This window comes from Tympanuchus pallidicinctus, unplaced genomic scaffold (genome assembly GCF_026119805.1).
Source record: "Tympanuchus pallidicinctus isolate F22 unplaced genomic scaffold, pur_lepc_1.0 scaffold3, whole genome shotgun sequence".
Taxonomy (NCBI): Eukaryota; Metazoa; Chordata; class Aves; order Galliformes; family Phasianidae; genus Tympanuchus; species Tympanuchus pallidicinctus.
Genome location: NW_026294747.1, coordinates 7,425,942 through 7,450,124, shown reverse-complemented (window position 1 = coordinate 7,450,124; position 24,183 = coordinate 7,425,942). Strand labels below are relative to the sequence as shown.

The window sequence follows — 24,183 nt, the reverse complement described above, 5'->3', positions numbered from 1 at the left end:
AAAACTGAAGGTTCATGCCATCTTATTCCATCTCTTCTGTGACTGGTCATTTTTAATAGCTTTATGTCAGAGAAGTTCAGATATTTACTGCCTAACGATAGCTAAACTTTGCCAATGAAGGTCTGGTTTTAAGAAGCTGCTTGACTGTACTATTGTAAAACAGAAAGGAATAGCACTTTGGGGTGTACCTAGACACTGAACTGCGGAGGGCATTTTAGTTCGAACTATTGCTAAAGTATTTTATGGAAGTGCTAGACAGGCAGTGCTGATGGTCTCTCTTGTGCATCATAGAACTGAGTCTTCCAAAAGCATTAGGGAGAAGGATATCATATTGCCTTCAATACATTTAGAGGCCTCTTTTTATAAATTTCATTTCTAATAAGCTCCCAATTATTATTAACTTTTTGTAAGGTAATAAGTATCCTTAGGACCAATTTCTTTAGAAGAGGAATTATGTCATTATGGCTTTTTGCACTGCTTTCCTGACTGCATCTGTTTTTCTTCTTTCCTTTTTCCAATCTTTTCCCTTTGTGACCTCTGCTTCCTCCCTCTTTTTGATCTTTTGAAAAGGCTTTGAGTATGTCATTGTGCATCTGTGTGATAAAAACAGACAGGAAAGGGAAGGAATGACAATGTGTGTGATGTTTAACAAGTTGTGGGAGATGTTCTACGTACACCTCACTTGCACATACAGTCCCAAGTCCAAATTTCCATGGTTAGTTTGAGGAGGTATTTACAACACAAAATAGTTTTAAGACTCATGTGAACTATGAAGTGAAGCCCTGCACAGTCAAGTGTGATATTACAAAGCCAAGGCCTGCTTCTGCAAAGTCCTTCAGCCAAGTCATTAATTTCTATACATGGTGTAGAGTCGTGGAAATCTGTTAGAACATGAAAAGCTTAATACAGTCTGCATTTCAAGGTTGCCAAGCAAGTGGCTAATCAGCACTTCTTGCAGTGTTGAGAGTATGGTGTTCCTACTCTGAGGGTAAAGGTTTATTTGTAGTGGCATGGTGTAAATATTTGCAGAAATTGAAGGACATAAGCTGCACATATGATCAACTTGCAAATGAATGTAGAATGCCTGTGTATGAACAGGACACATACAAATATTCTGCGCGATACTTGGATGTTCATTATGAATCCAAACCATGCCTGGACCTGCATTTCAATGTGTCATCACTGATTTAACGAGAGAAACATGAATCTTCAGATTACTGCAAATGAGAGCAGTGACCACAGACTGTGAGCTCTTTGGGGATATCTAGCAAACATTCCTCAAACGTGAATCACAGTCTGCTACGAAAGCCTATCTATGCAATATGAGTGAGAGGAGACACGTTGCAAGGAGGCAGCAAACTCCCTGATCATTGCCGTGGTGTACTCTTGATAACTCCACTTACAGATAAACAATTATCTGAGATGCTGGTATACCTAGGCTGCAGTATACATACCAGGATATTCCTTTTGTGCAGCAGGAGATTTCAAATTCTTGCTTTTCTTCCATGTTATACAGTTATCAGCAGGCAAGCAGGAGTTGTGCAGGTGAAACTAAAGCAGAGCCTAGTGCTTAACTGTGTGGAGTTGACTGGGGGCTGGGAGTGGATTGGTTGGAATCAAAATTCTACTTGTTAAAGCAGCATCACAAAATAAGCTCTTTGCTTACAGTTCTGTAAGCAGAGCCAAGCCGACAGTCATTGTTTAAAAATAAAAAATGACTTAAAGGTTGTGACCATGAGTTCTATAGCTGATTCAGCAGGTCGTAGTTCTCAGATATGGTTTTTCTGTTGGCTTCTAACAATCTTCCCAATCTTTGAAAAAGATAAAATATAATCAGACTCTGAACTATTCCTCATGCTATGTATGTGTGTGTCTGTTGTGGGCTTGGGAGGATTAGGTTTTTGAATTGAAAAAATAAGAACCTGCTGCCCCACTCAGTAACTGGTCAGTTTGTGCACAGTACTTAAGAGCTGAATACAGTCCTTGTTGTTTGTTGGGTTGCTTGTAAAATCTTCAGCCACACTTAAGTTCCTTTCATTGGAGTAACAGTATACACAAATTTCCTACATGCAGAATGTTCCATTCCAACTAAATAACAATAACTCATTGTCTTAACTGTTCTTGAAGAACGCTGCCAAATAAAGCTTTCAGAGTTTCTGCAACGATATGATTTTAAGCTGGATGAATAAAAGCAGTTAAACCATTTTCGAGACGTTCAAACCCACTGCTATGTCAGAGTAGAGTAATTTGTGGACTTCAATTTTCCCTTTCTTTGTAGGGAAAAAATAAATAAAAATAAAACACTGCAGAAAGGCATGCATAAAATTGTGGTAGAAACTTTTTTGACTCTATGAGTCAGTCAGTATGTATGCTAAATTTGTATCAAACATCTTCCTTCTATGACAGTCTTATAAATTCTGAACTGCTGGTCCTGGAGCTGACACTTTCTGGCATTTGGCAAAACTCATTCTGTGCTTTTTCAGATACATCTAGAAAAAGAGCACAAATTAATTCTTGTGGTAACACTTGTCGCTCATTTTCATCTTGTTGGTTTGGAGGAATCTGCACAGAATCTGTAATGATAATTTCTTTGTGAAGTGAAACATAGCTGGACAATCAGAGAAGGTTAAAGGTTTAACATGCAATGTTCGCCATGCTAGCAGCTTGAATATCTCTCTAAATTTTTGAACATGGGAAGCATAGTATGATAAGAAGCAAGAATTCATCCAGCTGTTTGCAGAGTATATTCAACAGTGTTTTCAAGACGTACATGTGTGCTCTAATCTTTTATTCTTAATTGCTCTGTATGGATTAGGTTCTTCACTTCAAGATTTGCTGTCAGTTTGCCCATGTGAATGATACAGAAACAAATATGTGCATATAAAGCAGGCTCCCGCTGATGTTTGAGATGCATGCATATGTTTCAGAGGGCAGGACCTGGTTCATGCTGAAATTCTGGCTCTCCCACGACTGCAGATCTGTGCTTGAGGAGAGCAGAAATCTCTTTGTGTGAAAACATCCCAGACTTGCTCTGAAGGGAGGTGTTGATTCTCTAAAGCATGCAGATGCTGTTTTTTCAAAACACATTGATACTCGAGGAGAACTAAGTAGACTTCTTTAAGGAGCTCATGTGTAATTATTAGTTGTCTTGGTAGACTCTAGCATTTGTCTCTGGGTGAATCCAGTTTTTTATTGTGGTGGTGTACATGGATAGAGTACTAGACAGTTGGAGTTCTGGTTTTAAGGCCTAATTAGGCTGTACTGGCATAAAATGAGAAAATGAAACTGGGCTAGGAACTTTTAAATGTTGTGTGTATGTAAATGCATATGTATGGACATTTATAGGTATATGAGCATATACATGTATAGGTATCACACAGATTCCTGCTAAGCAGATGGACCAATTTAGAACTCAGTCCCTGCTGTCTTCTCTAGCTTTCCTTGTTCCTGGATGTGGTCTTTCATATCTTGTTTTATAATAGATGAACTCCTTTCCAAAAACTCCTGTTGGGAACGTTACTGCGAGAAAATGACTCAAAATCATTTATGGCTACATTTCCAGGGCTTGTGTAAAGCCATAGCGGCTCTTCTCAGTAGTGCTATGTGCTGTCAGTCCTATCCAGACTCAGTGGCATTGGCAGCTGAGCTGTACTGGGAGACTCTGTGGGCCCCTCTGTTGGGGTGCTAATTTGGAGAAGTGGTGTTAGGGAGGAGATTGTGTGGCTTAATGGGATGTGGGAGTGGAGTGGAGTTGAGGGCTGGGGTGTGAGTCATCCAAGGAGGAACTTGGGGTCTGAAATGGGGATGGAGGCTAGAGGCTTTGTGACTGACTCAGTGCTGGCTCTGAGATTTGTCTGCCTGTACTAACCATGCTGGTGCACCCACAAATGATAAAACAGGATTGCCAAACCCCATTCATTTCTTTTCATATTGTTCTCATTTCCAAAGACTGTCAAATGCATGCTTTGGGGATTAATAAAACCTACTTCATCTGCTGTTTTCCTTCCCGCAGTGTTGAGAAAGCAAAAGATATGCCTGAGGCGTGCGGCTGCTGCCACGTTATGTAGCCACAGGCTAACCAGCAGGATGAGGAGTGAATTCCAGGCCTCTCTCCTTGTTATTAGGTAGAAATTGTCTTCTTGTCAGTGCTCAGTTGTTTACAAACATCCCATTGTAGCCTTGCCCCTTGTAGCAAAAGAGTCAGGCTGGCTTGTGGATGTCTCTCCCCCTCTACACGTTTCTATGAAGTTCTGAACAAATACATGTCTCTTAGTTAATCAAATCATCCTGCTTGTAAAAACCTGCTGGCGATGGTGTGGCTAAATTTCCTTCCGAAGCAGTGACATTTGTTGATCCTTCAGAGGTAACACGTTTTCAGCCAGATTTTTCCTGTGCTGTATATACCAGTGAGTTTGTGCATTGAAGCATTGTGATTGATTGCGTCCTAATGATGAACATTTTTCTCTGAAGGGCACAGTTGAACTGCAAGATGAAAGAAGGGAGTGTCAGTCGTGCCCTAACTCAAAATATTCTTTTTAAAATGAAAGCTTTAGCCCATTTGTTCTGTGAAGAACAGAGATCCAGATGGCTGGATGCCCTTTGCTGACATAGTGGTCTCTTCAGAATAATAATCAAAATGGGGAGATTTCCAAATGTTATAATCAGGGTTTGTAGTGAACACACTGAATTTAGATCTATTAGGTAGCATTGCTGACTTCCTTATTATAATAAAAATGCGTTTCTGTGAAGGTCATAAAATTAAAACTAGAACTTGAATACCATATTTATAGTAAGTTTAGTGAATACAAGTTTGTGAATTACCATGAAATAACATTCAGCTGCAATCTTCTCACCCTCTGCCTCATCCTTAAATTCTTCTAGCAGTTATTATTTTGATTTTTGCCTTATAAAGCCCTTATCAGGGTATAAACGTGTAGTTCTTGGATAGCAGAATTCAGAACTAGTAAGCAGTCAGGGGTATTAAGTGCCATGCACTGTACTGAATTGAAGTGGCAATGAGGTCTTTGATAGATAGACTTGAAAAATAAGCTGCTGTTTTCATTTTTTTGTATTTGTGCTTCTTTGCTATTAGCCTTTTAGGGAAGGGCACCTAAAGCATTTTGCTGAATCTCCGCTGTAAATTTATGTTTAGAAATTGTAACAAGCAACTTTTACAGTGTTATTTCAAAGGAGATGATGATACAGGATTAATGTAAATGAGAGGCAAGGAAGATTGGTTTGAGATGCAGGGAAAAGAGGAAAATCACCTATGACCATGCAGTGAAGCCACAGCTGCTGAGTACTATCTACTCATTCATTTTTTCTGTAAAGATTTTTTAAAGAGCGGATGGGGAGAAGCTCGGGTGATGACAGGACACACAGCAGACAGCGTTCTTTGAAAACAAAACAAAGCATCAGACTCTTTGAGCAGTGCTTCAAACTGTTAGATTGGGCCAAATTGCGTCAGCAGAGGCAAATGTTTGGTATGTGATTGGGTAACGGAATCACTTTATTATCCTACTTCCACAAACACACAATTTTTCAGCTTTATCAGTCATGAAGAACAGTGAGCCCTGGCCAAAGTAACATAATCAGGCAGCCTAAATAAGATTTTTTTTTTTTTTTTTTTTTTCAGGCATTTGGGAATTCTAAGATATTTGGCTTGTAGGATAATAGTAACTTTACATCTGTACTTCAGCAGCGCTGTGCTGTTTCTCTCTCTCGCTTAATGACTTTGCAAGGAATCAACAGAAGGGAACTGTCCCACCCTGACCCCATTTCCTAGACACTCTGTCAGGATTCCCGCTGGGAGTGGTACCCAGTTACTTTCGCACACAATATTAGTATTGTCACCACGAGTGGCTTAATTAAGCCTGGATGAAAGGAAAGGTTATGGCAAGATGTGTTCCCGCAGCTGTGACCCTGCAGTGCTTTTGAATTTGACAGTGTGAAACAGCTGGGCCGTGCGCCCGTCAGCCCAGCCGGGCTGTGTGTGTGGGGCAAGGGGTGCTGCTGCTGCGCCCTGTGAACTCAGGCCTTCCTCCTGGCTCCAGAGAGGCCCTGCAGTGCCAGATGTAGCTGTTAGTGGTTTGTTGTTAGCGACGGGTCCAGCTTTGCCCCGGTAATGTTTGTGTACTGATAAGTGAGGAAATGCATAACTTATGCTACCAAGAGGTGATTAAATGCTTGGCTGCTGAAAACTAGATTTCAGACAATAAAGCAATTTCCTGTCTCCTACAGTTCAGGTCCTTTTCGAGGTTCCCATGTCTGTGCTGAGAACCGGAGTTTTACACCGATGCTGGCAATGGTTTGCTGCCAGACAGAGGAAATGCAGCAACGGCCATTAAATGAGTCCTGTTGAAGGCTGGTCCTAGTCTTACTTAATACAGATATGTATGTACTGGATGGAGTGGGTGCAGATGTAACCAAGCTGGACTGAGCAGTAGTTCTTTAAAGTTCTAATCTTGCCTTTCAAGACTTCAAAAAATAGAATAATTTTTAAAAAAACTGCTATAAAGTTCTGACCATCTAGAGAAAGAATGTAATGTCCCTAGCAAGCAGAGAATGATTTGCAGTTTACAGTAATAGACCACAGCTGAGCCCATGGGACAGTGCTGACAGGGAGAGCTGGTCATGGGAGGCAGTGGTGTGCTGGAGCTGGGCTGGCTTCCTTCCCTGTTAGCTGGTGCAGATCAAATGCTGCTGAAATACTTGGTCCAACATGGTGCATATGGTGTGGGTAAGAGACAGATAAACTAGAGTATGCCCAGAGCAGAGAAGTGGGAACAGTTGTTGCTCAGAGAACATGGCCTGCAGGAGAGGTTTCAGTTCCTTCACCTCTATGTGTCAGAGAAAGCCCAAGAGGAATGCTGCCTAATTATGTGGGCCACAGCACAAGTGTTACTGGCCTCACCTTCTTTCTGTAGAAGTCCCATTCTTACTTCTTGATCAAATTCTGGTCTATTTTTAAGAGCTTGCATTTTTCAGAGCCTTGGACACTTGGTGCTCCTATTTCAGTCCTGAAGAACAGCCTATGTTTCCCAAGATTGCGCTCTGTTTCTTGACACTGCCTGACTTGTCTTTCATTGCTTGGGATTTGTTCGTTTGACAAAGATCTTAATTGAGAAGTAAACGTAGTTGTACCACACTGAGTACTTGTGTCATGTTTCTCACTTCCTCTGCACCTCCAGATGAGGTACAGGAGCAACTTTAAAAGGAGCAGAGGAAGAGCAGCTCCCTTTTGTGGAGTTTTTTGTGTGCCCTTGCTGAATTTACAATGCAGATAAAGTATCAGCTCCAGGGGAAATAGTAACTGAGATGAGAGAACTCAGCAAGGGCTGGCAGTGAGCTTCCTGCCAAGGGTTCCACACCCAAATCATCTACAAGAATTTATTGTGGTCAACAAATGCTTGGTGGAAGACAAAAGCATTTCCCTCAGATCTGTTTTTCTTTCATTTGCTTGTTTTCAGCTAAGAAGGAAGTAGCTGCAGATGGCATGAAGCCTTATTTGGCAGGTGAGGGCTGTTGTGCCCAGCAGGGCTGCTGCAGGCAGGCTGTGGTCCAGTAGTGCTGGGAGTGGTGGAACGAGCACAACTGGTGTGGGTCGGGTCAGACAGGTGCTTGGGTCTTGAGCTTCACCCTGCACAGATTGAAAACAGTCATTAGTATGTGTCTATGTAAATAAACACCAACCTGCTCAGAATGTTGAGCCCCTTCTGTTGCACTGCTTGTTGATACAAAACAGACTTCTTACACCTTGTGAGGTGTGGAACATGTCTTCAACTCTACACCTGTTTTCAAAGCATGTACTTTTTCCTTTCTTCACTTTTTTTCAGTTCTTTAATAATTTATATTTCAAGCAGGTCCTGTTTTCAGCCAAAAACATTTTGGAGGTAAGGACTGGGGATTCCAAAATCTACTGTAGGGTGATATGCTACCACCAGATTTGTTCTGTGGAAGTGATGTTAGCTTTCCCTGCTAGCAGAAGCTGTCCTGAAAGCTGTTACAGTAAGGACACATTTTCTTATTCTAATTGTGAGACGTGTTCTAGTCTGTCTGTCTTGTTGACAGTCAGATGCAGTAGTGTTACGTGATGGTGATTGTGCAATTCCTAGTGCTTTCAGTTTGTAAGTAAAGCTGTAAATTAAAAAAAAACCAACTGCTTATGGTAAACTGACGTGTGCAAATGACTGGCTAAAACATTGTTTGACTTGACTGGTTCTGTGGCCGTGAGTGCTAGCACTGGAGAATGAAGGTCTTCAAAGACTGCACCGTGACCTGGAAGAAAATAGATCCCAGGAGCCCCAAATTGTTGATTTAGACACTTCTGTATTTTGTACTCAGCTAGAGCTGCTACATGCTTCTGTCCATTCTACTTAGGGAATATAGAAATGATTGGATTTGATTACTTCTTTTTGAAGGATTGGATAAATAAATACAAATTTTGATTCTGCCTTAAAACTGATGGTTCATTTTTGAGCTCATTTACCCAGTGCTGGCTTGTAAGAGCTAAGCCTTGATGAGATTTTGGTTAACAACTAGCCTGGTATAAAAATGGATTCTAAACATAATTCTGAAATATGCTGTGAAATAGCCTTGAAATAATTTCACTTGCCACTTTCTTTCTAAAGCCAGATTTGAAGTGGAATCTTAGCTGACTTTGTAGGTTGTTCAGCTACAAATTTTCAGGTTTTGTGTGGCATTTCATATCTGTGGACATGCCAGGCTGTAACATCTTTGTTTCTGCATCTGTTTGTTTTTTTTTTTTTTTTTGCTTTTTATCTTTTTAAATAGCATATTGCCAACTTCTTCCTGTAGCAAAGCTACGTGGTTGTTGACCAACTTGTCTGCATGCTTTGGATGCCTTCAGGCATGAGAAATCCCTTCCTCTGGGTCTGCAGACAAGTCCTCTGCTGGCTGGTCAGCATGGTTCATTAAGCCCCTGACTCTGAAACCATGTGTCAGATTCATTTTGTTCTTGCTGTCACAATCTCAGTAATGTCACTACTTACAAGGCTTGTGGGACTCAAGGCTTGGTCTCTGTTTATTCTTCACTGTGCTCAAGGGCAAGGTTGTTGATGCCTCCACTTCTTATCTGTGTTGTCCAGTTATGTCTGGATTTTAATTTTATTTTTTCTGAAGTTTTTAAAGATAGCCTTAAAGTATTATCTCAGCATTACAGGCATAAACTTACAAAAGTGGCAGTGTGCATAAATGGTGTGAACCGTATTCATGTCCAAGATAGTGTTCTTTCTGCAAGGTTTATCTTGTTTTCGTTTTGATAGTTGGAGCAAGTGGACAAAGAAAAAATGAAAGACAACATCGCTTTTTTCCTTGCTGTTTTTTTTCTCTGTTTTGATTACAGTAAGAGACAGGTGAGAAAACAGCACATATTTGTTTGATTCCAAAGGATGTTAGGATGTTTTTTTTTCTGTGTTTTATTTGAGGAGATCTTTGGATTAAAATGCTTGCTTGACTTCTGGTAGGTAATCTTTTTATTAAAAGCAGAATGAGGTTTTTTGTCAGATGATATGCAGCTTTTCTTCAAATAACTGTAAGTGTCCTGGAGACGAAGTGAAAGTCTCTAGAGATACTTTTTTGTTCAGTGTCTACCAATCACATTTTTTAAATTTATTTCTTAGAAATTGTTATAAAAGCTCTGAGGTGAAGTAAAGTTATTTAAGTATGACCACGGCCTCACAGAGAGCTCGAGAACAATTCTGCAAAACAAAGTCCTGTCAGCCTTGATGCAGCAGTGAAGGAACTCCTGAAATTCCAGTAAAGTGAATGCATGTAGGCTCTCATTGATGTGTTGCTTAGCACACTATAAGTTTCAGATGTCTTTCATACCACTGTTTTAATTTCAAACTATGAAAAGATTTTTATGAACAAATCTAATATTAGTACGTATATCCTGGAGACAGAGAGGGTGACTGGGCAAGCATGTCTGAATTCATCCAGGAAAAATGAAGACACGTGTTTTTTTTCCATGCAGAAGCTTATCTTCCAAAAATCCTAGTAAAGATGAGCCAAATGAATGCAGTAAATGTACTAATGTTTCACTTCTGGCATTTTGTCCATATAAAAAAAAAAAAAAGAGTGCAATAAAGATAGATCCTCTGATCCCTGGATTGCATGGCGTCCAGCTGCAAGGGCGGCAACTGCAAGGCACAGTACTGGGGAAAAGAGCTCTGTCCAAAATCAGCCTGGATTAGGGAGCTTCAAATGCATACTGCAGTCTTTTTAAGGAGAAAAAAACAAAAAACAAAAAACAAACAAACAAACAAAAAAAAAACCAACCAAGAGCAGTGTCTCCATTTTTGCCAGTTACTGATACAAATGCTTTTGGCAGGAAGAGACCAAGCTGCGTATTTGTGAGGCACTCAGTTGAGGGTATAGGGAATAAAATAAAATACTGGTGGGATCAAAAGCATTTCTGTGCTGGGCTGAGGTTTTGCTGCTGCAGTTGGTGGCAATTAGAGGTGCACTATCCTTGCTGTTCCAATTGCCTTTGAACAGTGGTATTTATGTGGTGTCCAAAAATGTCTGCTCAGCAATATCCATCTAGTCTTCATATTTCAAGGTAGTTTTTGGAACTGTCTGTAACACATTTAAATAAAGAGCTTTCATAACCCTGTGGAGAATTAGGACCTGTCATTAAAATACATTTAACTGAAGTATTGGTTTTGTCAAATAAAACAGTTTTTAAAAGCATATTTTCATGTATTATAGTATATTTTATGAGCTCCTTGTAATATTAGCAAGGTTAAAATTCATTATTGCGTAGTAAGTTTAATTAGCTTCTATATGGTTTTTCCTTTCTTATTTTTACGAATGGTTTTTTAAAAAATAATTGCATGTAGTATAGATCTGTAAATCACAGCAATTTCGGTTATAATTTTTGTTATAAAATAATTCTTAGCTTGGTGCTATTTTATATTTAAGTAAACTATTGACAAATGATCACTCTCCAGATCACCGCCATCTTTGTGGTTATCACTGTTACTGACAGGGTCCCGGTCTGTTGCTTTATACTAAACCCAGCTCTGTAGGTGGGGTAGTGTTTATCATGTTGGGCAACAGGCAGTGAGTACAAACACGTTGGGCATTGTAGGGCATGTGACTGCCAAGGGCCTGCTGGGCTTGCATAGCTCACATGGTTTGTACCTGAGCACCCTGCAGCGGCGCGTCCCTCATGTTTTGCTGGTGCCTATATTCAGGCTGGTGTGCAGAAAGGGAGATGCAAGTGTTTATACTGGAGTGGATTTGGTTTAGTGAAAGTGAGCATCCAAATAGAGTTCTTGGATGTAAGGGCGTAACTGTATACTTAAATGCTTTGATAGACAAGGGCTGCAGCAAGACCAGACTCAATGCATTAGGCTGGCAAAACACACTGTGCCTATGCACATTATACCTATTTGAACTTAGCCTGCTGATTGTTTTTAGTAAAGTTTTAGCTCTTAAAATCTTAATGTTGTCTGAAACAGCATATAAACTTTGAAGTGACTTGAATTATAATGTTTCAAGCAAACAAAAAAATTATATATTGGCTATTCAGTACATTCAGGGTACATTTACACGTCAGTATTCAGTGACTGTCACTGAATTTATGTGATAAAATCTGAGGCTACAAATGTGAGATGAACTTTTAAGTCAGTAAGTCAGGAATGTCTGACTGAGCAGCCCTGTTCCTGCCAAAAGCATTCTTCTATGTATTGAAGGGGATGAAATGAAAAGCGCTGCGGTGGAGAGAGCTTCCTGCTGCACTTCTGGTAGCTGTCTGCCTTAGATGCTTCTGCAGCTGCTTTCCTTTGGAGCCTTTCCAGAGAAAGTCATTGCTGATCCAGGAAATGTGTTGTTCCATTAAATTTCATGGCTATCTTATGTTGCATCACATTTAGCTCTATCATGAATAAACACTTGCTCGAATCCATGTAGGATGTAATCCTGCGGTGTCAGTAAAATTAATTCTTGATGCATCCCTGCCCCCTCCAGCATTTCATCCTGAAGTCTGAGGCACTGGAATGTCCTGGATGCGCTATCTGCAGAGCTGAATGCACCTGCAGCCCAGTGCAAATGATGGAGCAGATTTGCCATGGGATGACAGCATAGCTGTGCAGCCTGCAGGCCCTTTGGCTGTGGGGCTTCTGGCACTGCAGGGGGTCCCGTGGCTGCCAGGAGCACCTGTAGCACCAGCCAGTGGCTTCCAGATGTGTGGTGAAGGCCTCCTTTTGTGCCTGTTTCCTGTGGCAAGAGCCATTCCCATGCGTCCCAAGTAGTGATTTGGGTGAACACCATGTACCAGTTAGAGGAGGTTAGATCATCTAGGTTGGATATCTCTCACTAGTTTTCACTGGTATGCATGTAGATTTCCACTGAAGAGTGGGAGTGGTGCTTCTAGCTGGTGTGCTATGAAACACAAGATCTCTCTGTGTCAATCCAGTTGCGGTTAAGCTCCTGTCCAAAATTTATTTCCTCCATTCTTAGCAGCTGAAAAGGTAGAAATGAGAAAGTTCTGAATTTCTGCTGTGATTATAACTTTCTTCCTCGTATTAGGAAGATATTTGGGAGAGGTGGTGTGTCATGAAACAATTCTGTTTCCTGGAACTAATTGAATGGCTGAGTACCTCAGACAGGAGAGGCCAGAGTGGTTTAGAGTTGGGCAGTATGAATGTGAACACACTGAGCTGCAGTGGATTCTATCTGCAACAGTGCAAAGAAATGCTGTTTGGTTGTGTTCAGCGTTCGCATACTGCTACCAACTGCTGCATTCCTTAAGTGTGAGCATGTCAATACTAAATGTTACAGTTACGTTTTTCTTTTTTTCTTTTTTTTGTTTTGACTCTGCCTTTACATTTATTGAAGTCAGTGAGATTTTTGTGACTGGATAGGTTGTTCTGAAGCTTTTCTTGTTTTGTGGGTCTTTTTGTTTGTTTGCTTTTAACGTAGTGCTAACATTCTTCCTTTCCTTCCTTTCTTTCAAAATCCGTTATTTCTTTAAGCTCACTTTACTGTGTGAAAACCAATGGAGGCATTCTGCAAATTCTCAGCTGTTAAGCTTCATGTGGTTTTTCCAGAACGGGCTATAGGTGAAGGGATTCACAGGCTGAGAATTTAATAGTGAGGAGTGGGAAGGGTTGTGAAAGGTTCCTGCTCTTTCTTCCTCTTTCCTTTTCCTCCACTTCCATTTCCAAAGTGATAAATCTGTGTATTATTTGCAGGAGATCATACTGAAAAACTGTGTCAGGCACACCCCACTTTTGGAGGGGTATCTTGTGCTGTCATTTTGGTCATCAATCACTACATGCCCTTTTGCAGTGTACAAGCATTTGTCAGAGGTTTTTCAGGTACTGTCACTCCTAAACATACTAACAGAGAGCAGGCACCATCTCCAGTTGTCAGATTTACTTCCTTTGAGGAGAATCAAACTTGAGACTTAGCAAATACTGCGTGTACTTGTATCATATGTGAAACTTCCTGATGGCTTCTTAATTGAACCTGGAAAACAATCTGTGAAGTTATTGCTGTAAGTAGAGTTTTGGTTCTGGTATGGGACAACAGAAGCAGATCATTATATTTGAGAGATAAATACAGTGCTTTTTAACGGTGCCATAGAAACTCATTACGTACTCAGAGACTTGAATCAAGTTTTATAAAATAGGCACCTGCTCATTTGTAAAGTAAATTGCAACAAAGTAATTTCAAGAGCAGCCCCCAGTGAACCAGAAGTCTGTGGTAACAGCTGCTGAAAATAAGTTACTCAAGGCTCCCTCTAGGCTGATTATAGGAAGGTTTCTCTGCTCTGTGACTTAATTTGCAAGTGGAGAGCTGGGAAAGAAGGACTGTGACAGGTGAGTGGTATGGTCCCTTTTCCTATGCAATAAAGGTAGCAGCACAAGTGCAGTAGGCATTACCTTTGCAAGAGTTTTATGCTGATCCCAGAAGTTTTAAGAAAGAAGATGAAGTGCCAAATGTAAGATCTATGTCAGCAGAAAGTATCCTTAATAAATCAAAGGAGAAATAGTTTTGAGACAGATATGTTTATTGAAGGTAACTATGGATGGATGGCAAATACAAAACCATTTTTCAAAGGGTCTCCAGGCAATTAGTGAGATAATTCATCAGAGTTGATAGGAGGAAGGGAGAGGGTAAAATCCTGCTTAAGTTTTAACATACCAACTAACGATGTCTTCTGTGTGAGTTTTATTGTTTGGCAAGATCCACTGTGTTTAAATCTCAAAAGACTGTTTTGGTTTTTTTTTTTTTGTTTGTTTTTTTTTTTGTTTTTTTGGGGGAGGCTGTTTCAAGTTGCATTTATTTATAATAAATATATACAGCTGACATATATAATACAGTTTGTTAGGAAAAAAAAAAAAAAAAAAAAACCAACGGTCTCCCCACCCTCCAAAGGGGGAAGAATAAAAGTCCTTATCAAACCATGTATGGTATTGTCTTGTGAAATGTTTGTAACTGCTTGCTAAGCAAGCACTGCTAGGAGTCTGTGTAGCTGTGAAGGCAGTCACTTGCTTGTCAGAACTCGGAGTATTTGTGTTAATCATAAGAATGAACAGAAAGGAGCTGACCTGGACTCTCTCAGCAATCCTCTTCTGAAGTTGGGGTATCTTCTGCACAGTATTCTTCCCCTTTATATAATTGTACCTGTTGATGTTTTCTTACTACTTACCATGCAGTGAGGAATGTTCTTATATTATAAATCAGGTATGGGCATGGAAGTACAACAACCTGACTTAACTCACTTAATAACTAGTTAACAAAATACTTGCTTAAATCACTGCAAAAACACCTTATATTTCTGTGTGAATGTGAGTTCTTTACGTTATTGACTTTTAAAAAAGAAAAAAAAAAGACATTTTTATACTTACGTAATTTGCTTGGACAAAAGTCATGGACAAAAGTCAATGCCAGATAATTTTTAAGATGTTAAAACCTGAGAACTAGTGAACAAACCAAAACAAATAAATGACCCCATTTTATGAAAGAGAACTGTAATGGGAACCAGACTCCTATCCATTGAGCCTCCAGATACAGCCCGTGCTTGCTTTGAAACTGTAATCACTGTCTGGCTATGTATGTGGGACAAACAGGAACCATGTCTGCATTGTGAGATAATGGTTTTGGATTTGCTCTGCAGCACAGCTCAGCCTTGGATCCAGAGCTCACCCCTCAGCTCCACTTTGTCCCTCCGTATCCCAAGCCCATTGCTTGAACTGATGGTGTAGGTTTTGTGAGGTCTTCATGGTTTGGGGAGGTTTTTTTTTTTTGCTTCTTGCCCTTTAGTGAGGGAATGTGAATGTTGTTGAGCTTCCAAGACTGTTTCTAGGCAGCTTTTAGTAATCAAGCAGGAAAATGTAAACATCAGCTATATTTGGATTTTAATTAGTAGTTTTCTGGAAATGGTTTGCCTGTTAATCTGTGAAAACTCACAGCTGTCAGCTAAAATTTAGGTGAGAATTCTCTTTAATAGTTGCATTTTTTTCTTCTAAGAATGCTCACATTCAGATTAAAGCCCCTAAGAAGTGATTGTCTTAATGGTAAGGATGTTGGCCGCTCCATGAAATGGAATAGGCTTGCCATGTTCCCCACCTCTGGTGAAGCAGGACAAGCCTACTGACTTCCCTTGACGTGCCCCTGCCTTACAGCAGCAGTTGAGCCAGGCTCTTCTATTCAGGATATTTCCTCATTTGGAGGAGGGTAACAAATACAGTTATAATAACAAAGACTGCTAGTTTAACTAGCAGCTCCAGCAAATGTGCGCCAATTCCCTCTTACTAAATAAATAAAGCCTATATCTAGACTACTTATTTCTGTTCCATTTTATGTAGGTGTAATACTTTTTACTGCAAACAATTCTGAAATGCTCCCTGCCCAGGGAGGTGGTGGAGTCGCCGTCCCTGGCAGTGTTCAAGAGGCATCTGGATGACGTGCTGTGTGATATGGTTTAGTACTAGTGGTGGCAGTGGTGATGAGATGGTTGGTCTAGATGATCTTATAGGTCGTTTCCAACCTTGAGATTCTATGATTCTATGTAACTGAGATATTCAAGCAGATTCTAAGAGGTGTTTGGCTTTCCGTAGTTCCTTCTTTTTGTCAGATGTTCTTACGTCTGCATGAAGAAATTCATCCTCCTTTGTAAACTGTCTAAATGCCCCATGCAAACAAAATTTCTGTTCATTGATTTATACAGTCAACTTGAAGACATTCTTGATAGCACAAATCTGACCAAATATGAAGTCATAACAATAGAATAAATTAGAGATTACTTAGAAATCAGTACCAAATCCTGCGTAAAACTTCCTCTTTTCTCTGGTAGTGTTTAATTATTGGAGGTGGCCCATGTGGCTTGCGGACTGCCATAGAACTTGCCTTCCTGGGAGCCAAAGTTGTCGTCGTGGAGAAGCGGGACACTTTTTCAAGAAACAATGTGTTGCATCTCTGGCCGTTTACAATCCATGACCTCCGGGGACTAGGAGCAAAGAAATTTTATGGGAAATTCTGTGCAGGATCCATTGATCACATCAGTAAGTACCTAAGGATATGGACTGTGTTCCAATAAAAGAGATGTGGAGATCAGATTAATGGAGACTTTCTCTGTACGACAGAGAGCTTATCTGCCATAAAAGTATATGCATGTTAAGGAGAGAGAATAAAAGATTTCATTGAAGCAAAATGGCAGCTGGACAAATGACATTATGGAGCAGTTTGTTTAGTCTGGACTTCTTAAAACAATAGGTTTATATTACAGCTGTATGTAGAATCTTGATGTTCATTCTAGTATGCTAAAGGTAGATGCAGCTCTTAATGAGAAGATAGGTGTAAGTGTGGTATTTCACAGGGAAATATTTTTGTGCTGTAATTTTTTTTTCTTCAGGTGGTTAGCATATTGAGTATATAAGTACTCTAAATATTGTTAAAAAGGCAAGCTTTAATTTTTAATTTTTTTTTTTTTTTTTTTTTAAGAAAATCACGGAAATCATTTTTATAACCTGTCTGATTGGAAAATGAGAAATAAGAGAACAGTGTCCTATGGTGGTTGCTACATTTGAATTTGCCACAGTATGGGAAATAATAGTGCTATATGTTTTTGTTAACAAGGGATATCAGCTGGGTGGCATGCTGGCAGAACCTGTACTTGCTTATGCATTGAATACATCTTTGCTTCTTGCTACTTACAGGTATTCGACAACTTCAACTTATCCTCTTCAAAGTTGCACTTATGCTAGGAGTTGAAATCCACGTGAATCTAGAATTTGTGAAAGTCCTGGAACCCCCTGAAGATCAGGAAAATCGAAGTATGGTTTATCATAATGTGATTCTTTACAGAGTAACTTCATGTCAGGTCTTAAGAGAAGTCTGTCAAGGTAGTTGAGTTCTGCTTAAAGGAATTGGAATCTTTTGCCCTTCTTTTTTTAGCCAGGTTTGCTGTCTGCAACTGTAGGCATAGTAAGTATTGTTGTGACAGTGCTCTGATAATTCTTAAAATATGGTCCAGCTTTAAGAGTTGAGGTTTTGCACTGTGTCTTCTGGCATGCATTTGAGGCTTTGCAGGGAGTCTGCTGTGGCTTTCTGGTATCTTCTTGCGAAAACAATTTTTGATTGATAATACAAATATGGAGAATGGATGAAGCACTCTGGGCCTCATTTCACATTTGATACAACTCCCACTTGCTTAAGGTCTTATCAGTCATCTTATGCAAGATTTTTATGCAAGAAATAAAGAAAAAATCTCTCAATATATTAGTATTTAAGGAGTAGTAGCAATGGAATATTTTTGAATTTTACTTCATTAGAATACTGTGCTATTCCTCTGTAAATGTTCATGTGCCAATACTAGAACAAATAAATTGTTAAAAGTACTTGAAACCTATTATATATCTCTTAAATGTTGGCAATACTAACACTTTTAGTCAAACAGTTTTAACTTAATGCAAATATGAAATTCAGCTTCATTACTATACTTCTGTTAAATTGCCATTTAGGAGAGAGAATTAATACTGATGTGAGGAGGCTATCTTCTTTTAAAACCCATCTTTTCCTGTTAATATGTATATGTGCTCCCTTAATAAAGTAGTTGTGAGACTATTTTTGTGAGCATGTACTTGTGATATGGGCCTTTGAGGAGGTTTTGTGCTTCAGGAGATCCAAGTAAAGGCATCCTTTTTATGTTGACAGCTTATGAGCTTGACACATTGCTTAACGCAGTTTTTTCCCTGCATTGATCTGAGGCAGAATGCAAATGCATTTGAATGAGAAATAGACCACTTATCCTGATACTTTTTCTTCAGACTGAAAACCCTGCTGTATTTCTGAACAAATATTATTCTTTGTGATTTTAGAGATAGGTTGGAGGGCTGAGTTTCTCCCGGTGGATCACCCTTTGTCAGAGTATGAATTTGATGTTATTGTTGGTGCAGATGGCCGCAGAAACACATTAGAAGGTAGGTGAATGTCTGCTTTTAGCCATGCTGTTTTTTTCTGTTAGGATATATTGCAAGACCTGGAAGTCAGAGAACAAAAAGGAACGTGCTGCCTTTAAATCCACTGATGTCTGAGAAAACGAGTTGTTTTTTTATGTGCTATGTTCTACTTTTGTTGTTAAGTTGTGGCTCAAAGTAAAGATACTTAAATGTTGTGACTGATTCTCAGCACTGTCTGTATCTGCTTTGCCTCCAGAATATAGCGTGGTTCCATTGGGCTACCTTCAGTGTTAGGTAATCGCATGGTTATTTAACTTAGAGCACTGACAAGATGCATGTCAGGAATTGCATTGTCTTTGCTATTGTGCCGTAGGCTTGCCTATATGCTTGAGCTAATGACCAAAAGGTGACTGACAGGTATTTAATGAAGGCATCAGAGGTGTAAGTCCTGTGTAAAGATGATTTAATTTCAGACAGTTACTTTGGAAACAGTTTGAAGAGATAATAAATTATTGAAAGGAGGGGGATGCGCTTAATGGTCTTGAGTCAGTGCTGAGAATGTAGACTGCCTGAGCTCTTTGTTAGTGAGACACTACTTAAGCTGCTGCTGTATCACACAGACAACAAGCTTGTTACCTAATTATATGCCTTCCTTGTAGCTTTAATTATGTCCATGTTAATTTAAGTTCAGTAAATACTCCATTTCCCCTTTTTTGTTAGCTTTGTAATAGATCTGAGTTCTTTTCTTATGTCTGTCAAATGCAATATGCTAAGAATTAACTCCTTATGATATCTTTTATTAGAAAAATCTCCACGCTTTTCTGCTGTCTATCCCCTATGAAGGATTATTTAAGTAGTCAGGTGTCAGCAAAATAAAATTACTCGTACCTCAGCTGCAGACTCAACTGAGAAGCTGGTAGTTATAATTGTTACAGAATCTGAGGGAATATTTCATGCACTGAAGATTATTTACATGCAGAAGCTGGTATTTCCATGTTAACTTATTCCAATGAAATTTTGAGAATGTATCAAGATGCACAGTGAGAAAAAATCATAGCTGACTGATTTCTTAATAGAAGTGCATGTATTCTCTGTCAAGTCACGTGCAATTAGTGAAAAATACAGAATCTGTCCTACTTCACAATTTCCTTATGTATAAAGGGAATACACAAATAGAAACTGAATGCGTAATTGCAAGATGGGTGCTAAGCAGGTGTTTTTGTGAAACTAGGATGAAGTAAGAATGCAAGTAACTTTGCTTGTTGAACTGCTCATATTGGAAATAAGTTACTGAATATTTTTCAACCCCTAAAATCTTTGAAAAATTGCATTAGTTTTTAGTGTGTGCAGCTAAGCCCTGTTATAGAGGTTTCTGTTTTCTCAGATGCTGCTTTTGACTAATGATTTTTGCATGTTTTTTCAAAACTGATTACTGCCCATCTAACATCAATCACATTTGTTATTCAGCAGGTTAAAAATGTTTCCCTCGATTAAGTTTATCTGCACCGTTTCCAGTTTATCTTCATTCCCCACTTTTCTTTAACTTCTTATGTTCAACTTCTTCCCCTACCTCCGCTTCAGACTTCAGTAGGTTGTTTTGTCTTAGTTTGTTTTTAAAATGAGACTTTATCTTGAATACAGTACAGTTCCACTTTTGCAGCTGGGACTGGGGGGAAAAAACTTTGCATTCAAGGGAGTTTAAGATGAAATGTGCTGATTGTGGTGTTTGATGAAATACTGGATTAGACCAAGTATTCTTCAGCTGATCCTCCTTCATATTCTTATGTCAAGTTTTCAGTGTTTTTATTTATTTTCTTTGCTTACTAGGTTTTAGGAGAAAGGAGTTCCGTGGAAAGCTAGCTATAGCTATCACTGCCAATTTTATAAACAGAAATACTACTGCAGAAGCCAAAGTAGAAGAAATTAGTGGTGTTGCTTTCATCTTCAATCAGAAGTTCTTCCAAGACCTTAAAGAGGAAACAGGTGGGGAATATTTCTATTAGCATCAATTTGAATACATTTCATTAAAAAAAAAAAAACAAATGATAAAGTGCTGATGATGTCATAATCTTGCCAAGGGAAGTTATGTATATTTACGATGTGGTGGGATTTTCTTCTTAGCTTAGGTGTTGCCACACTGTTGTTTGTTTTGGTGTTTAAATTTTTCTCAACTGTTTAAAAAAAAAAAGCCATGTCCAATCAACTTGAGCAGAGCTTTTTCAGTGCCCAAAGATTTCCCTGAAGGCGTGGTTTGTTTTGTTTGTGTGTGTCTGTTCACATACTGAGTGAACCCTGTGAAAAAGGTATTGCCCTTCTAGGAGAGGTTTCTTTTTCTTTTCGATGTGCAGATCTGATAAAGTGCCATAAATATTTGAATATAAACAGTGAAATACATCTGTATGAAAAGAGGTTTCAGAATAGTTGCATCCCCTGGAAGTATAAACAATTCCATTCTTACAGCTAATTTATTATTGATATTGCTACTGTAACAACATCAAAACTTCTAGTTAGACCCAAAGGCAGAAGTCTACCAACCTAAAAAGCATGTTGTTCCTTTTATTTCTCTTTCTCATCCCCGGAAGATTCATCATAGAATCATAGAGTGGCTTGAGTTGGAAGAGACCTCAAAAATTACCTGGTTCCAAACCCTCTGCTTTGGGCAGGGTGGCCAACCACTGAATCAGACACTAGATCAGGCTACCCAGAGCCCCATCCAACCTGGCCTTGAACACCTCCAGGAACAGAGCATGCACAACCACTCTGAGTAAACTGTTCCAGCACATCATCACTCCCTCAGTGAAAAACTTCCCCTGACCTCTAATCTGAATCTCCTCCCTTTTAGTCTAAAACTGTTCCCCTTTGTCCTATCAAACATCCTATTAATAAGGTTGTAATTAACTGGCTTTTCCTTAGTAGAATGCCAAATATCTTTAAATTATGTTGAGACAAATTCATTGGGTCACTCTTTGGGAAAGTGGAACAAGAAGATCTAGTAGGTCTCACTATAGCGTTATTAGTAAATGACAGAAAATGCCTTGTGCGTTATAACAAATTCATTCTCTTTCAGGAATTGACCTGGAGAATATTGTTTACTACAAAGATAGCACACATTATTTTGTGATGACGGCAAAAAAACAGAGTCTTCTGGACAAAGGAGTGATTATAAATGTATGTATAAATTCTGGGTAAAGCTTTACTTCATTTACTTGGCACATAACTGTGAACATCTGCATAAATGTTATTCCATATTATGGAAGGTGTTTATAGACTTATTAGGTCACCTGATTAGAGCTCAGATCACTTAGGCTTTACGCTGTTGACTGTTGTTGTTGTTGTTTTTCCTATTAGCACAAAGTTTCTATAGAGAGGTAAAAATTATACTTGCTAAATTTCTCACTTGTGAGACTGGCAAAAATGAGATTTTCATTCAGCATAGAAATGTGTGGTGTTGTCACCACCCCAAAAATAAGAACCTTGTTTAAGGTTAATCTTGCACAACTATGTCCAGCTTCATCAGACAAATGAGGAAGTGTTATAATCTACCCCAGATTAAGTTGCAAATTCTCCAAAGTTAATAAAACCTGCTAGAACAAGTGTGTAAACGTGAGGGCATGAGCTTTCAAAAATACCTGGAAATTTCTGGGGCCTTTTGAAAAACAGTGTTTTTTTTCTTTTTCCTTTTATTTATTTTTTTTCTTCTCTAAAAGAAAGAGGTTGTTTTCCTTTGTTTCTAGAAAGTGTTTTGGCACTACTTAAGGCACTATTTAAATTTCTCTTCCTGGAAATGCAGTAGTAGGCAACTTTTCTTGTGAAGTAAGACGATGCCAAAACAGTCAATTATAAATTCCCATAGGAAGTGCCTGTAGGGAACTGTTGGAAGACTTCTTTCTGATGGGACCACTTAACTCAATGCTACAATTTCCAGACTTTTTGGAGGATGCAACCACAGTGATTGCCTCAGAGGTGACGGGACAGTGGTGGGTGGCCCCTGGAGCTAAGAGGCTGATGTCTTCAGATGGGTGGGATGGAGCATTTAAGGAAGAGGAGCTGTGGCCTGGCTGTCATTTTCCTGAGTCTCTCATATCTGAGTAAAGAGAACAATCTGCTGAAAGACAACTAGGCTCATAGCCATTCTGTGGCATCATCCTTGTGATTAGGGGTCTCATCCGTGATTAAGCTGTAAATAGAAACTGCCTTATTAATAATCTTTGGCTTTAAATAGAGTGACCTGTAAAGGGAATGTCCTTTACCACACTGACTGGAAAAACAGACACACACACAAAAAAAAAAAAAAAAAAAAATCAACCCAAAATCAACCCAAGACAAAAAAGAAAAATTTCTGTGGTCCGAGTTTGACTGTGTGGACTTAACTGAGCCGTTAAGCCAAATCTTCAGGTTGAGAATAGCATATTAACATCATTGTTTCGTAGTTATTTCTGCTCCAATTTGTTTTTTTATGTAGAGTGCACTCAAAGGAAAAAGAGTTGGAGTGACGATGATCACATCTTTTGATAGAATGGAAGTTATGAAGAAAACATATAGCTAAGGAGCTGGGAGGCTCCATAATATTTTATTGCAAATAAAGCTGCTTTTCACTATTGGCACAGTGTTCCTGTTTGCGGTAGCAGAAGAAACCTATATTTGTGTACTTTTGAGAGATCATGATAAATTTCCCTTGGTTCTTTATGCCGGGAGATGTACATTCCGCTCTGATGCTATGAGACATCAAGGCTCCACTTCAGAGAGTTTAGATGGAGTATGTAATCCTTCACCCCTCTCTCTTGCAGGACTACATTGATACTGAGTCACTCCTCTGTGGCGAGAATGTGAACCAGAGCAATTTGCTGTCCTACGCTCGAGAAGCTGCTGACTTTGCAACCAACTATCAGCTGCCTTCCTTGGATTTTGCAATTAATCACTATGGGCAACCAGATGTGGCAATGTTTGATTTTACATCTATGTATGCATCTGAGAATGCTGCACTGGTGAGAGAAAGGCACAGGCATCAGCTCCTGGTTGCACTTGTTGGAGACAGTTTACTTGAGGTACACCTAGGCTTATTTTCCAAATACTTTTTTAAATCCAGCCATTTTATCTCCCTTCTCAAACAGTCTTTGTATTCTCTTCCATGTCCTGAAACAAACGTACCTTCCTCGGAATAGATGTTTTATTCTTTTTTTTTTTAAATGCCATAGTTTATGTCATAACTAATGCTTGGCTGGTAGTCCCTGTCTGGGATTCTGTTTTGCTTTATGCGTGTTGTATTTCTGTCTGAAAACTGTGAGCTATGTGTCTTCAGCTTAGGTACATGGTATAACTCCTGATTTCAGTCAGAGGGAAAAACTTAGTCCAAATTTTATTGCAGTCTCTTTGCTTTAGTATGTTTTCTTTCTTAAGTGAAAAGTATCCATTAGCTGTAAAACACACATTTGTCTTATTATTATTATTTTTAACCAGACTGACAGCCTGAAGTGTTTGAGAAGACTAGTCCAAATGAAAGAAAAAAAGGCATAATTCCCACCCCTCATACCGTGCCCCACCACCTTTCAAACAAGCAAACAAAAAAAAGGCCTGACTGATTTTTGACTACTCAGTCTTTTTTTTCCTTACTTCTTGAAGTTAGGAAGTCAGTTTTTCAATGTACAAGTTACCAAAAAAAGAAAAAAGAAAAAGTGAAAGCAGTCTTCTTCATTATCTGAGTCTTAGAGAAACCTCTAAAAACTGTAAGAGTTGGCTGTGCTGTATTTTA

The 24,183-nt window shown here is 39.2% G+C and overlaps 1 protein-coding gene across 13 annotated transcripts in view; it reads left to right on the top strand.

The window, feature by feature from the left end:
• Nucleotides 1-24,183, top strand: part of MICAL2 (microtubule associated monooxygenase, calponin and LIM domain containing 2) — a 119,240-nt gene that overhangs the window by 22,926 nt on the left and 72,131 nt on the right. For 12 of the 13 annotated variants that reach the window (XR_008209027.1, XM_052693261.1, XM_052693259.1 and 9 more), the window contains exons 3-8: nt 16,331-16,538; nt 17,193-17,309; nt 18,354-18,455; nt 20,262-20,417; nt 21,502-21,602; nt 23,222-23,479. Coding sequence is in view for 12 of the 13 variants with exons in the window: in XM_052693261.1 (XP_052549221.1) it covers nt 16,331-16,538; nt 17,193-17,309; nt 18,354-18,455; nt 20,262-20,417; nt 21,502-21,602; nt 23,222-23,479 (942 nt within the window). In the remaining variant the exon portion in view is untranslated. Of the gene's footprint in view, nt 1-16,330; nt 16,539-17,192; nt 17,310-18,353; nt 18,456-18,690; nt 18,744-20,261; nt 20,418-21,501; nt 21,603-23,221; nt 23,480-24,183 lie in introns of those variants that run through there. The other variant, XM_052693269.1, reaches the window with a different exon arrangement.